This window comes from Miniopterus schreibersii (genome assembly GCF_964146895.1).
Source record: "Miniopterus schreibersii genome assembly, chromosome: 9".
NCBI classification, from domain to species: domain Eukaryota; kingdom Metazoa; phylum Chordata; class Mammalia; order Chiroptera; family Miniopteridae; genus Miniopterus; species Miniopterus schreibersii.
This window is the reverse complement of record NC_138118.1, coordinates 32044822-32060764: the sequence shown is the minus strand read 5'-3', so window position 1 is coordinate 32060764 and position 15943 is coordinate 32044822. Positions and strand designations below refer to the sequence as shown.

Genomic DNA, 15943 nt, shown 5'->3' with positions numbered 1-15943 from the left:
GAAAAAAAAAAACACTATCAGTGCAGCAAAAAGAAAAAGCACTTAAAAAGCATGAGGACAGTCAAGGGGAACTTTGGCACAACATAAAAGGAAACAACATTCACATAATATGGGGTAGCAAGAGAAAAAGTGATACAGAACTTGGTGGAGGAAATAAAGACAGAAAACTTCCCTACACTGGTGAGGGAGAAAGCCACACAAGTTCAGGAAGCACAGAGGGTTCGAAACAAGTGGGACTCACAGAGACCCACTGCAAGACACATATCAAGAACAAAGAGAGAATATTATGGGCTGAAAGAGAGAGACAAGCAGTGACCTACAAGGAACCCCCATAAGGCTGACAGCAGATTTCTTAACAGAAACATTTCAGGCCAAAGGAAGTGGCATGAAGTTCTCAAAATAATGAAAAGCATGAACATGCAACCAAGAACTCTATCCAGAATGGTTATCATTTAAAACTGAAGGTGAAATAAAGAATTTCCCAGACAAAAGAAAGCTAAAGGTGTTCAGTATCATCGCACCAGCATTGCAAGAAATGCTAAAAGGACTGCTCTAAGAAAAAGAAAAATTTTGAGAAAAAGGTACATCAACATAAAGTGGAAAATGTCATGAAATAAGTATATATCAATAGTAACCTTAAATATAAATGGAATAAATGATCCAATCAAAAGACATAGGGTAGCTGAATGGATAAGAAAACAGAACCTAAATATATGCTGTCTACAAGAGACCCACCCGAGAGCAAAAGATTCACACAGGTTAAAAGTGATGGGATAAAGTAAAATACTCCATGCAAATGGAAACAAACAAACAACAAAAAAGCTGGAATAGAAATATTTATTTCTGATGAAATAAACTTCAAAATAAAGACCATAACAAAAAACAAAATGGTCACTACATAATTCTAAAGGGATAAATCTAACAAGAGGATATAACCCTTATCAATACATAAGCATCTAATATAGGAGCACTTAAATATATAAAAATTTCTTGGTGGACTTTAAGGAGGAGATTGATGGCAACACAATCATAGTGTGAGGAACTTTAGCACCTCACTGCCAGCATTGCACAAATCATCAAGACAAAAATCAACAGGGAAACAAAGACCTTAAATGATTCACTAGACCTAATGGATTCAATTGACATTTACAGAATAGTTCATCCCAAAGATGCACAATACACATTATTCTCAAGTGCACATGGAATATTCTCAAAAATAAACCATGTGATAGGGCACAAGGCAAGTCTCTACAAGTTGATAAAATTTCAAATCATATCAAGCATCTTTTCAGATCCCAATGTCATGAAACTAGAAATTAACCACTATAAAAAAAACTCAAAAATATTCAAACATATGAAGGCTAAATAGCATGTTATTGAACAGTGAATAGGTTACCAATGAGCTCAAGGAAGAAATCAAACTATTACTGGGAAAAAAAGAAAATGAACAGACAACAACTCAAAATCTATGGAACACAGCAAAAGCAGCCCTGAGAGGAAAGTTCCTAACATTACAAGCATACCTCAAGAAACAAGAAAAAGTTCTACTAAACAATCTAACACAACAACTAAAAAGAGTAGAACAAGCCCAGTCGGGCGTGGCTCAGCGATTGAGTGTCGACCTAGGATCCAGGCGATCGGGGTTCGATTCCGGGTCAGGGCACATACCTGGGTTGTGGGCTGCAACCAATCAATGACTCTCTCATCATTGATGTTTATATCTCTCTTTCTCTCCCTCTCCCTTCCTCTCTCTGAAATCAATAAAGATATATTTTAAAAATAAATAAATAAATAAATAAATAAATAAATAAATAAATAAATAAATAAATAAATAAAATTATTTTTAAAAAAGTAGAACAAGAACAGCAATAAAAGCCCTGAAGAAATAGAAGGAAAGAAATAATAAAGATCAGGGAAAAAATTAATATCACAGAGACTAAAAAATATACAAAAATTCAATGAAACCAAGAGCTGGTTCTTTGAAAAGATAAATAAGATTGATGAACATTTATCCAGATTCACTTGAGAAACAAAGAGAGAAGACCCAAATAAATAAAATCAGAAATGAAAGAGGCGATATAACAACTGACCCAGCAGAAATACAAAGGATTGTAAGAAAATACTATGAGCAAATATTTGCCAACAAACTGGACAACATGGGTGAAATGATCAAATTCCAAGAAGCATACAGTCTTCCCAAAATTAATCAAGAAGAGAAAGAAAACCTGAATAGGCCAATAACAACCAATGAAATTGAAGCAGTAATCAAAAAACTCCCAGCAAACAAAAGTCCTTAACCAGATGGACTTACAGGTGAGTTTTTCCAAAGAGTCAAAGAAAAATTAGCACTTAATCTTCTCAAACTATTCCAGAAAATTCAAGAGGAGGGAAACCTTCCAAACTTTTTTGATGAGGAAAGCATCCTTCAAATCTCAAAACCAGATAAAGACACTACAAAGAAAGAAAATTACTGGCCAGTATTCCTGATGAATATAGATGCTAAAATCCTCACTAAAATACTAGCAAGTCAGATCCAGCAATACATTAAAAAGATCATAAACCATGACCAATTGGGATTTATTGAAGGGCTGCAAGGCTGGTATAATATCTGCAAATCAATAAATGTGATATGTCACATAAACAAAGTGAAGTACAAAAATCATAAGATCATACCAATAGATGCAGAAAAAGCATTTGAAAAAGTGAGTTCCCATTTTTGATAAAAAGCCTCAACAAAGTGAGAATAACGGGAACACACCTCAATATAATGAAGGACATATATGACAAACCTACAGCCAACATCATACTCTATGGGCAAAAACTAAAACCATTTCCTTTAAAAACAAGAACAAGACAGGGATGTCCACTTTCACCACTCTTATTCAACATAGTATTTGAAGTCCTTACAACAGCCATCAGACAGGAAGAAAACATAAAAGGTATCCAAATTGTAAAGGAGGAAGTAAAACTGTCATTATTTGCAAATGACATGACATTCTACATAGAAAACCCTGAAGACTCCACCAAGTACTATTAGATTTGATAAATGAATTTCACAAGGTAGCTGGATACAAAAAAACATCCGGAAATCGGTAGCATTTTTATAGAAAAACAATGAACTCTCAGAAAGAGAAACTACAAAAACAATACCATTTACCATTGTAACTGAAAAAATAAGATACCTGGAAATAAACTTAACCAAAGATGTAAAAGACCTGTACTTGGAAATCTACAGGACACTGAAAAAAGAAATAGAAGAAGATATAAACAAGTGGAAGAATATATCATGTTCATGGATTGGAAGAATTAATATCATTGAAATGTCCATACTACCCTAAAACAATTTATAAATTCAATGCAATTTTTATTAAAATGCCAACAGCATATTTCACAGATCTAGGACAAACATTTCAAAAATTTACATGGAACCAAAAAAGACCCCGAATAGCTGCAGCCATCTTGAGAAAAAAGAACAGAGTGGGAGAGACCACTTTGCCAGACATCAAACTATACTACAAAACCATTGTAATCAAAACCACCTGGTATTGGTACAACAACAGGCTTATAGATCAATGGAACAGAAGAGATACCCCAGAAATACACCCACGCCATTATGGTCAGTTAATATCTGACAAGTGACAAAGGAGGCAAGAGCATACAATGGAGTAAAGACAGTCTCTTCAATTAGTGGTGCTGGGAAAATTGGATACATATAAAAAATGAAACTAGACCACCAATTTTCACCATACACAAAAATAAACTCAAAATGGATAAAAGAGTTAAATGTAAGTCATGAAACCATAAAAATCCTGGAAGAAAACATAGGCAGTAAAGTCACAGACATTCCAAGTAGTGGAATTTTCACTGATATATCTCCTAGGACAAGAGAAACAAAAGAAAAAATAAACATATGAGACTACATCAAACTAAAAAGCTTCTGCACAGCAAAAGAAAAAAACCTCAAAACAGTCTCAAAATACAAAGGAACCCCACAGTCTGGGAAAACATATTTGCCAAGGATGTATCTGATAATTTCCAAAGTGTACAAAGAACTCATACTACTCAGCAAGAGGAAGACAAACAACCTAATTAAGAAATGGGCAAAAGACCTGAATAGACACTTCTCCACAGAGGACATACAGATGGCCAAGAGACATATGAGAAAATGCTCAACATCGCTAAAACCACAATGAGGTATCACTGCACACCTGTAAAAACGGCTACCATCAACAAATCAACAAACGACTTGTGCTGGCAAGGATGTGGAGAAATGGGAACACTAGTATGCACATATGCACAACCTTAGGACACCAACAATGGTAGAAAGAGGGACTGGGGAGAGGGATGAAACGGGGTGGAATGGGGCATTGGGGAGAAAAAGGGACATCTGTAATATTTTAAACAAAAATAAAATTTTTAAAAAGAAAGTAAAATAAATAATTAAAATAAAATAAAATCTTTGCAAATTAAAAAAAAAAAATCTGCACAGCAACAGAAATCAGCCTCAAAATACAAAGGAACCCTAACGTATGGGAGAACATATTTTCCAAGGATGTATCTGATTAGGGGTTAATTTCCAAAGTCTACTAAGAAGCCATACAATTCAGCAAGAGGAAGACAAACAGTCCAATTAAAAAATGGGAAAGACTTGAATAGACACTTCTCCAAAGAGGACATACAGATGGCCAAGAGACATGAAAAAATGCTCAACGTCACTAATCATCATCGAGATGTGAATTAAAATGATTATAAGTTATCACCTCACACCTGTCAGAATGGTTACCATCAACAAATCAACAAACAACAAGTGCTTGGGAGGATGTGGAGAAATGGAAACCTTAGTACACTGCTGGTGGGAATGCAGACTGATGCAGCCACTATGGAAAACAGTGTGGAGTTTTCTCAAAAAATTAAAACTGAAACTGCCTTTTGACCTAGTGATCCCACTTGTAGGAATATATCCTAAGAATCCTGAACACTAATCAGAAAGAATATATGCACCCCTATGTTCATAACAACTCAATTTACAATAGTTAAGATCTGGAAACAGCCCAAGTGCCCATCAGTAAATGAGTGGATAGAAAAGCTGTGGGACATTTACACCATGGAATACTATGCAGTCGTAAAGAAGAAGGATCTTATACCCTCTGGGACAGTATGGATGGACCTGGAGAATATTATGCTAAGCAAAATAAGCCTGGTGGAGAAAGACAACATATGATCTCCCTTATATGTGGAATCTAAAGAACTTAATAAACTGATGAACAGAATAGATTCACTGACATGGAAGCATGGATCAGACAGATGAATCTCCAAGGGAAAGGGGGAGTAGGGGAGGGGAGATAAACGAAAGAATTTATGTGCATATATACATAACCCAAGGACACATACAATGGTGTGGTGAGGGACTGAGGATAGGAGTGAGGTGGGGTGGAATTGGTCAATGAGGAGGAAAATGGTCATCTGTAACATTTTGAATAAAAAGTAATAAATAAATAAATAAATAAATAAATAAATAAATAAATAATAAATTCAATGATAGACCTTTTCATGTAACTTTTCGATAAGAGTCTAAAAAGTTTTGGTTTTTTTCTCCTTCTGGGTTTATTATTTTTTCCTGAAAAGCCAAACTCAAACTCAGGAATTCAAATGAAGAGATTCTTTTTGCAATTGATTAAAAAAATCCAAAAAGCAGTCCAATAGGATGGAATGTATCTAATTATAAAAGCATACACATTGTCCTTGTGCTGTCAATGTTTTTAAAAAGGCCGTTGCTTAACTAATGCAATCTGAACATTCATGGAGAGTCTAGGAAGTAAGATCTGTGCACTCATGACTCACCTAGAACATTCTCCAACAGCAGAGCTTCAAGCCACTGCTCAACACCCATGTGATTTCTATTTCTTCCTAGGCTCATCATTCGTCGGGACCACTTGTTGGAAGGAACTTTCAATCAGGTTATGGCCTATTCCCGGAAGGAGCTCCAGCGAAACAAGCTCTACATCACCTTTGTTGGAGAAGAAGGGTGAGGCACCAGTAATTTTATGCAAACATCTCAGTGTGGTGGACCAAATCCCTTGGATCTTGGGTGATTTTTCTCAAAAAGAAGAGTAGCTCTAAGCGTTTGCCCCAAGGTGATTTTAATTGTGTCTTTTTGGGAGCTCTTTCTCCAGGTATTACCAAGCTTTAGATTTCATGTTCTTTAAAAGCCTAAGATTATTGCCAAGTCCTAGGGTCTAAGGTACATGTTCAAAGTATAAACCAAAAATACTGCTCTAAACTACTGGATCTTTACTTTTTCAGGCACTGTACACTTCTGAGTATCTGATCAAAAAACTCTTCCTCCTAAAGTGCGCATATACAACTGCATACCAAATTTGTTTTATAATTTGAGTGATTTCATGGAAAATCATCTCAACCATAGAAGGGCATATCAGAATGAACTTGGAAAGCTTTTTAATTCACACATATGCACATATGCTCACATACACACACTGCCACAGGAAATTCTCTTGTGCTTTTTCAACTAAGTCCTTGTTTTTAATGGGACAGCTTTGTGTTTTATCCAACAGGTATTATATGATAAAAAAAAATTAAGGAACATTGCCATAAGTGTTCACTCATGGAAATCTGAATAAAAACTTCCCCAAGCCAATAACCACTCCTCATTTTCTATAGCAAATTAATACTTCCATTGGGATCCACTCTAAAGAGCCAAGGTTGCTCTTGACATTCCCCAGTACTGACTCTGAAAGAGCACAATAGCACCCAGATAGTGGTAGGTCCCCTACCTCCTGTTCATAATAGATTCCCAGACCTCTGTTTCCTTTGCAGCCTGGATTACAGCGGTCCTTCGAGAGAGTTCTTCTTCCTTTTGTCTCAGGAGCTCTTTAACCCTTACTATGGACTCTTTGAATATTCTGCAAATGATACTTACACCGTGCAAATCAGTCCCATGTCTGCATTTGTGGAAAACCATCTAGAATGGTAAGATCTAGAATTTTTGCTTTCTTATGTTTGAAAGTTCTAGTGTTCTTTTAGTCTGAGAGCAACAGCATTTCTCAAGGGCCATTGTGTTTAGACCAGTGGGCCATATAGAATGAGGGGTGATGAGAGTGAATAACAAAGCATTAGAAAGAAGACTCTCTATTAGTCTTCACCCAGAAAACAAAATAAATTACTAAAGAAACTGCAAATTTATTGTCAATTGTAAACTGATGTAAGAAACAGTAATTGCCGTCTGAGGTGACACTAGGGTGAGTATAGATAGGTCCTGAATGTTGATAATTCTACTAAAATTATGAGTCCCCAGTAGAGGCTCCTTGGAGATATACATGGGTCTGAAATTCTTTGACACTTATACACTTTTGGACCAATGGCTTTAGCACTGTGGACATCAGCTTCTGTATCTTATTGTATTGTTAAATAAAGCTGTTGGGTCACATGATCTCTAAGTATCTTTCTGACTCAAAAATCCAGTTATCTCTTTGGTTTTCTCCTGTTGAGTCATGTATTACCACTTACTGATATGTGTAAGAAGGTAAGTATTAGTCAATTCCATACTGTTCTGTAGGTGAGATACTTCAGGTATTAGAAGCCTCCAGAAATATGAATGGGAAATATAGTATGCATGCATTTTTTTGCTGTGTCACCACAACACCTGATTTAAAAATTACTCCTGCTCTCACTGCAGGAGTTCCTGCCATCAATAAGGAAATGTGTCCTGGAAATTGCTAATATGGTTGTTAAAACATTCTTCATTTATGATGTTTTGCAATCTCTGCTCCTGATGAAAGTTTCTGAGGCAATACCTGGGCCTACTGGACTTACAGGCCAAATACCTGTATTTTTGTTTTATAGCATCAGATAACCCTCCTCTACTAAGACATGTTGCTGTTGTCATGCCAGCTCTCTTCAAATAGTCTCAGCTCTGTAGTTCTTGAGCTGAGGCAGGAGTGAGTCTACATCAAGCATTTGACACAAGTATAAAACAAAAGTTGTCCTTTTCCTCTATAGTTTCTTTTTCTGTCACTATCAAAAAAATGGTGAAGAAACCTATGAGGCAGAAACACAAAGACAGGCAGATAGAGCAAGCAAGACCTTTCCAGGGGGACTTATGACCCTGATAATTGAATGCCAGCTCTTACTTAGGTTACATTGGGATAGGGTTAGAAAGTGCTATAACCCATGATATAAGAATACATATGTACACAGATTATACTTAATATAACCCCTCAATTACCTCATAATTTGTGAGCATGAAATGTAAGATGGCATCATAGAGACCATACATTGGAATCTGCAACCAAAAAAGAAATATTTTCTTCCAGCCTGCATGGCTCAGTGGTTAAGCATTGACCTATGAACCAAGAGGTCACAGTTCAATTCCTGGTCAGGGCATATGCCCAGGTTTTGGGTTTGATCCCCAATAAGGGGTATGCAGAAGGCAACCAATCAATGACTCTCTCATCATTGATGTTTCTATCTCTCTCTCCCTCTCCTTTCCTCTCTCTGAAATCAATAGAAAAAAAAGGAAGTATTTTTTCATCAAATATACCATATAAGATTAAGCTAGATGTTGTGGGGATACCTTTATTAATTTAGCAATTATAAATTAAGCATATACTATATGCTGGGAGGATACAAAGATGATATAAGATCTTTTCTTTGAAAGAGGTGTAGTAAGAAGAATACATCAGTGAACCAACAATTACAATACAAAATCATAAGTGCCAGGTTTTACAAACATAATACTTGTGTGTGTGTGTGTGTGTGTGTGTGTGTGTGTGTGCGCGCGCGCGCACATGCACATGCACAGACACAACTGAGATACATAATAGAGAATTGTGTTAAATCACAAGGAAAAATGTCTTACTCAGCCCAATGGAGAGTATAGGAAAATGGGGAATAAAGCCAGTAGATCTTATAAAAAGAGAGGATGATTGTACCAGGTCTTAAGGGACAACAGTTGTATAGGAGGCTTAGCAGAGAAGGGAAGCTAAGACATGTAACAGAGCCAAAATTGGAAATAATAATTAAAAGGCATGAGAGGAAATGGAGCCTTCAGCAAGCAGTGTAGTTGAATTAGAGTGGAGAATGCCCATAGACGTTGTTATAGAAAGTGAGGCTAGAGACAAGATAGGCAGGTGGTCATATCTTCTGTGGAGCATGCTATAATTGAAGTTGTGTTTTCAAAAAAGTAAATCTTTGCTTCCATGTCATTGAATCTATTCTGTTTATCAGTTTATTAAGTTCTTTAGATTCCATGTATAAGCGAGATCATGTGATGTTTGTCTTCTCTGGCTGGCTTATTTCACTTAGCATAATTTTCTCCAGGTCCATCCATACTGTCCCAAAGGGTACGAGATTCTTCTTCTTTACAGCTGCATAGTATTCCATGGTGTATATGTCCCACAGTTTTTTTATCCACTCATGTACTGATGGGCACTTGGGCAGTTGGGTGGAGGGGGAGAGAGTAACCAAAGAATTTACATGCATATATGCACAACCCAAGGACACAGACAATGGTGGAGGGAGGGACTGGGGAAGGAGATGGGACGGGGTGGAATGGGTCACTGGGGAGAAAAAGGGACATTTGTAATACTTTAAACAAAAATAAAATTTAAAAATTAAAAAGAAAAGCAAAGCAAATCTTTCCATATTGTGAAGAAAATTTTGAGAAGGTGGGGCTAGAAAGAGCCAGACCAGTTCTGAAGTGGTTGCTAAGTCAGGGGGAGAAATAAAGGTTCAAAGCTAAGGCAGAGGCAGTATACAAGAAAGGAAGGGAAATCTCAGAGGGAGAAGAGATTAAACTAGTTGGTTCATTGATTAAGGTGAGAGGAGGAGAGAAATATACAATGAGTGCAAGGTTTCTGGGCACACAATTGGGCCAATTGATGCTATTAACTGTGACTGGAGTTAGGCTGAGTAGATGATATTTAGAGAAGATGAGGAATTCACTCTGTGACAGGCAAAGCTTACAATTTCTGTTATAAATGCAGCTTGATATAGTAATGTTTAACTGGAACTATGGCCCTGATTAACAAGACAAAAACTATACTAGATATTGAGACTTGAGAGACACCAATACAGACAAACGACTTGTGCTGGCAGGGATGTGGAGAAAGGGGAACCCTAGTAAACTGCTGGTGAGAATGCAGACTGGTGCAGCCACTATGGAAAACAGTATGGAGGTTCCTCAAAAAAATTAAAAATAGAGCTGCTTTTTGACCCAGTGATCCCAATTCTAGGAATGTATCCTAAGAATCCTGAAACACTAATCAGAAAGAATATATGTACCCCTATGTTCATAGCAACTCAATTTATAATAGCTAAGACCTGGAAACAGTCCAAGTGCCCATCAGTAGATGAATGGATAAAAAAGCTGTGGGAGATTTACACCATGGAATGCTATGCAGCTGTAAAGAAGGGTCTTGTACCCTTTGGGACAGTATGGATGGATCTGGAGAAAATTATGCTAAGTGAAATAAGCCAGGCAGAATCACTTTAAATGTAAATGAATTAGATACTCCAATGAAAAGACATAGCCCACCTGAATGTATAAGAAAACAATACCCATATATTGCTGTCTATAAAAGACCCACTTCAGAATGCATGATACAAGCAGACTAAAGGTAAAGGGATGACAAAAAATTTTTTCATGCTAATGGAAGTGGAAAAAAGTGAGGACAATAATAATTATATCAAAGGAAACATAATTTAGAATAAAGGCTATAGAAAGAGAAAAAGAAGGACACTACATAATGATAAATGGAGTAATTCAACAAGAAGATATAACCCTTATAAACATATATGCACCCACATAGGAGCACCTAAATATATAAAGCAAATTTTGTAGGACATGAAGGGAGGGATTGACAACAATACAGTCATATTTGGGGATTTTAATACCCCATTGGCATCAATGTATAGATCTTTTAAACAGAAAATCAACAAGGAAAGAGCAATCTTAAATGACACACTGGAATATATGGATTTAAATTATATCTTCAGAACATTCCACCCCAAAGCAGCAGAATATACATTCTTTTCAATATATATGGAACATTTTCTAGGAAACACCACATGTTAGGACACAAAACAAGCCTTAATACATTTGAGAAGACTGAAATCATATCAAGCATCTTCTCTGACCATGATGGTATGAAATGAGAAATTAATCACACACACACCAAAAAAAAACACAAACACGGAAAAAAACGCAAAGACATGGAGATTAAATGACATGTTACCAAACAATGAATGGGTTAAAAAATTAGATCAATGAATAAGTAAAGAGATACCTTCAATCAAATGAAATGAAAACACAACAACCCAAAAGCTATAGAAAACAGTGAAAGCAGTCCTAACAGGACAATTTATAACACTACAGGCCTCTCTCAATAAACAAGAAAAATCTCATATAAACAATCTAACTTTACACATAAAGAAATTAGAAATAGTACAACAAACACAGTCCAAAGAGAGTAAAAGAAAGGAAAGAATAAAGATTAGAGCAAAAGTAAATACAATCTTTAAAAGAAAGAGAGAGGATAAATGAAACAAAAAGCTGGTTTTTTAAAAAGATAAATAAAATTGACAAACCTGCTTTGGCCAGCGTGGTTCAGTGGTTAGAACACCAGTTCCAACAAGGGTCATGGGTTCGATTCCCAGTCAAAGGCATTTACCTGAGTTGCAGGTTCAATCCCTGCCCCTAATCGAAGTGCATGTGGGAGGCAACCAGTGGATGTATCTCTGTCACATCAATGTTTCTATCTCACCCCATCCCCTTTTCTCTACCCATTTTCACTCCTTTCCACACTTTCTAAAATCAGTGAAAAAAATATTCCCACTCCTCTGATGAGGATTAAATAAATAAATAAATATTGACAAACCTTAAACCAGACTCGTCAAGCATAAATGAGAAAGGACTATAACAAATTAAATCAGAAATGAAAAAAAAAAACAAAAAACAAGTAACAACTGCAATGACAGAACTATAGAGAATGTCAGAAAATAATACAAACAACTGTATGCCAAAAATTTAGACAATCTGGATGTAATGGGTAAATTCTGAGAAACATACCATCTTCCATAACTAAATTAGTAAGAATCAGAAAAATCTGAATAGACCAATTAAAACTAATAGAATTGAAACAGTAATAAAAACACTTTTAAAAATATTTGGTGGTGAACACACAGTACAATATACAGATGATGTATTATAGAATTGTACACCTGAAACCTTTATAATTTTATTAACCAATGTCACCCCAATAAATTTAATAAAAAGAAAGAAAGTTCCCAACAAACAATGTCTTGGACTGTAATGTCACAGGTAAATTTTACCAAACATTCAAAGAACATCTAACACCTATCCATCTCAAACTACTCCAAAAATTTCAAGAGTAGAAAAGACCCATTTTATGAGACCAGCATTATCCTAATAGTGAAACCAGATAAAGACAGCACAAAGAAAGAACATCATAAGCCAATATCCCTGATGAACATAGATGCTAAAATTCTCAACAAAATATTAGCAAAATGGATCAAGCAATACACTAAAAAGATTACACACCATGACAAAGTGTGATTTATTCTGAGGATGCCAGGTTGGTACAATATTCACAAATCAAAGAATATGATATACCACATAAACAACTAGAAAGAAACAAATTACATGGTCATATATAAAGATGCAGAAAAAACATTTGAGAAAATCCAGCACTCATTTATGATAAACACTCTCAGCACAGTGGGAATAGAGAAAACATACCTCAATGTAATAAAGGCCATATATGACAGACCCACAGCCAACGTCATATTCAATGGGCAACAATTAAAAGCATTTCCCTTGATATCAGCAAAGTGACAGAGAGTCCACCTACAGCACTCTTATTGAACATAGCCAGAGCAATCAGAAAATAAGGAAAAATAAATGACACCTAAATTGAAGTAGGAGAAGTAAAACCTCCCTTATTTGCAGATGACAAGATACTGTATACAGAGCACCCTAAAGATTCCCCCAAAAAACTACTAGATTTAATAAATGAATTCAGCAAAGACGCAAGATATAAAATTAACATCCAGTATTGATGACATTTTCATGTACCAATAATGAACTCTCAGAAAGAGAAACTAAAAATAATCAAAACAGTACCTTTTACCATTGCAACAACAAGAAAACCTATGAATAAACTTAACAAGGAGGTAATAAACCTGTATTTGTAAAATTAGAAGACACTGAAAAAAAGAAATACAGGAAGATACAAACAAGTGGAAGCAAATACATTGTTCATGGATTAGAAGAGTAAACATCATTAAAATGTCCATATTCCTCAAAGCAATCTATAGATTCAATGCAATACCTATTAAAATACCATCAGCATATTTCACAGATCTACAACAAATATTCCAAAAGTTTATATGGAACCAAAAACGACCCCAAATAGCTCCAGCAATCTTGAGAAAGAAGAGCAAAGTTGAATGGATTACAGTACCGGATATCAAACTATACTACAAAGCCATTTGTAATCAACACAGCCTGGTAATGGCACAAGAACAGGCATATAGATCAGTGAAAAAGAACAGACCCCGCAGAAATTGACCCACACCATTATGGTCAATTAATATTTGACAAAGGTGGCAAAGCATACAATGGAGTAAAGACAGTGACTTCAATAAATGGTGCTGGGAAAATTTGACAGGTACATGGAAAAAATGTTACTATACCACCAACTTACACCATACACAAAAATAAACTCAAAAATGGATGAAAGATTTAAATGTTAGTTGGGAAACAATAAAAATTCTAGAAGAGAACATAGGCAGTAAAAACTCATTTAGCAGGAGTTTTATTTATGCACCTCCTAGGGCAAGAAAAACAAAGGAAAAAATAAACAAATGGGACTAAAATGTTTCTGCACAACAAAGAAAACCATTCACAAATTAAAAAGGGAGCCCACTGTATAGGAAAACATACTTACCAATGATACATCTGATAAGGCAATAACTTCCAAAATATATAAAGAACTCATACAATTCCACAAAAGGAAGACAAACATTCCAATTAAAAACAGGAAAAGGATCTAAATAGACAGTCTCCAAAAAGGACATAGGAATGGCCAAGAGACGTATAAAAAAATGTTCAATGTCACTAATCATCACAGAGATGCAAATTAAAATAACCTCACACCTGCCAGAATAGCTACCATCAACAAGTTGACAAATGACAAGTGCTGGGGAGGATGTGGGGGGAAAGGAACTCTAGTATACTACTGTGGGAATGCAGACTGGAACAGTCCAATTGTTGTGGAAGTTTCTTCAAAAATTAAAAATGGAACTTCCATTTGACCAAGAAATCCCACTTCTGGGAATATATCCAAAGAAACTTGAAATAATAATTTGAAAGAATATATGCATCCCTATGATCATAGCAGCACAATTTACAATAGCTAAGATCTGGAAACAACCCAAGTGCCCATCAGTAGATGATTGGATAAAAAGGTTGTGGTATATTTACACAATGGAATTCTATGCAGCTGTAAAAAAAGAAGGATCTCTTAACCTTTGAGATAGCATGGATGGATCTGGAGATTATTATGCTAAGGAAAATAAGGCAGTCAGAGAGAGACAAAGATCACATAATCTCATTAAATGTTGAGTCTATAGAACAAAATAAACTGACAAACAAATACGTCCAGAGACATGGAAGCATGGAACAGACTGACAGATCTCAGAGGTAAGGCGGGGGAAGTCAGAAAGATATTAACATATGCATAACCCATGGACAAAGACAATAGTGCAGTGAAGACCTAGGATGGGGTGGGAGCCAGGCAAAGGGAGGTGGGAGGGGGTTGAAAAAATTTGTAATATCTTCCGCAATAAAAATAAACTAAATAAAATACCTTGGAATAAATTTAATCAAGAATGTAAACCAGTCCTTGAAAAATTATAAGACATTGAAGAAAGAAACTGAAAAAGATAGAAATAACTGAATGTATATATAGTTTGTGGATATAAAAATTAATATCATTAAAATGTCCATACTACCCAAAGCAATCTATAGACTCAATGCAATTTCTATCAAGATACCAATAGAGTATTCACAGAACGAGAACAAATATTCTGAAAATTGATATGGATCTACAAAAGACCTTAAATAGCCACAGCATTCTTGAGAAAGAAGAACTAAGTTGGAGGAATCACACTACCTGATAGACTACACAACAATGCCATAATAATAAAAACTGCATGGTCCTGGCATAAAAACATATATATAGATCAATGGAAAAGAACAGAGAGCCCAAAATAAACTCACACTGTTATGTTTATTTAATATTTGACATAAGAGGCAAAAACATACAACATCATGAAGACAATTTATTCAATAAATACTGTTGGAAAAATAGGACAGATACAGGCAAAAAAATAAAACTACACCACCTTCTTACAACATACATAAGAATAAACTCAAAATGGATTAAAAATTATATGTAAAACTCAAAACTGTAAATGTCCTAGAATAAAACTTACCACTCCTAGCAATATCTTTTGGAGTATATTTACTTGGGCAAGGGAAACAAAAGAAAAAATAAATACATGGGACTACATCAAACTAAACTAAAAAGTTTTTGCACAGCAAAGGAAACCATCAAGAATATGAAAAGACAACCCACTGAATAGAAGAACATATTTACCAATGGTACATCAGATAATGTGTTAATGTCCAAATTCATAAAACATTTATACAACTCAACCCCAAACAAACAATTCAATTAAGAAAAGGACAAATAACCAGAATTCACACTTCTCCAAAGAGGACATACAGATGGCCAATATATAAAAAGGTGCTCAATATCACTATTCATTGGAGAAATGCAAATTTTAAAATAATGAGACATCACCTCACACCTGTCAGAATGGCTATCATCAATAAATCAAC

General features: G+C 35.4%; 1 protein-coding gene across 6 annotated transcripts in view; it reads left to right on the top strand.

The window, feature by feature from the left end:
* HECW1 (HECT, C2 and WW domain containing E3 ubiquitin protein ligase 1) overlaps positions 1 to 15943 on the top strand; it is a 584554-nt gene that overhangs the window by 525356 nt on the left and 43255 nt on the right. For all 6 annotated transcript variants that reach the window (XM_081147958.1, XM_081147956.1, XM_081147957.1 and 3 more), the window contains 2 exons: positions 5912 to 6025; positions 6835 to 6987. In XM_081147958.1, the coding sequence (XP_081004084.1) occupies positions 5912 to 6025; positions 6835 to 6987 (267 nt within the window). The remainder of the gene's footprint in view (positions 1 to 5911; positions 6026 to 6834; positions 6988 to 15943) is intronic.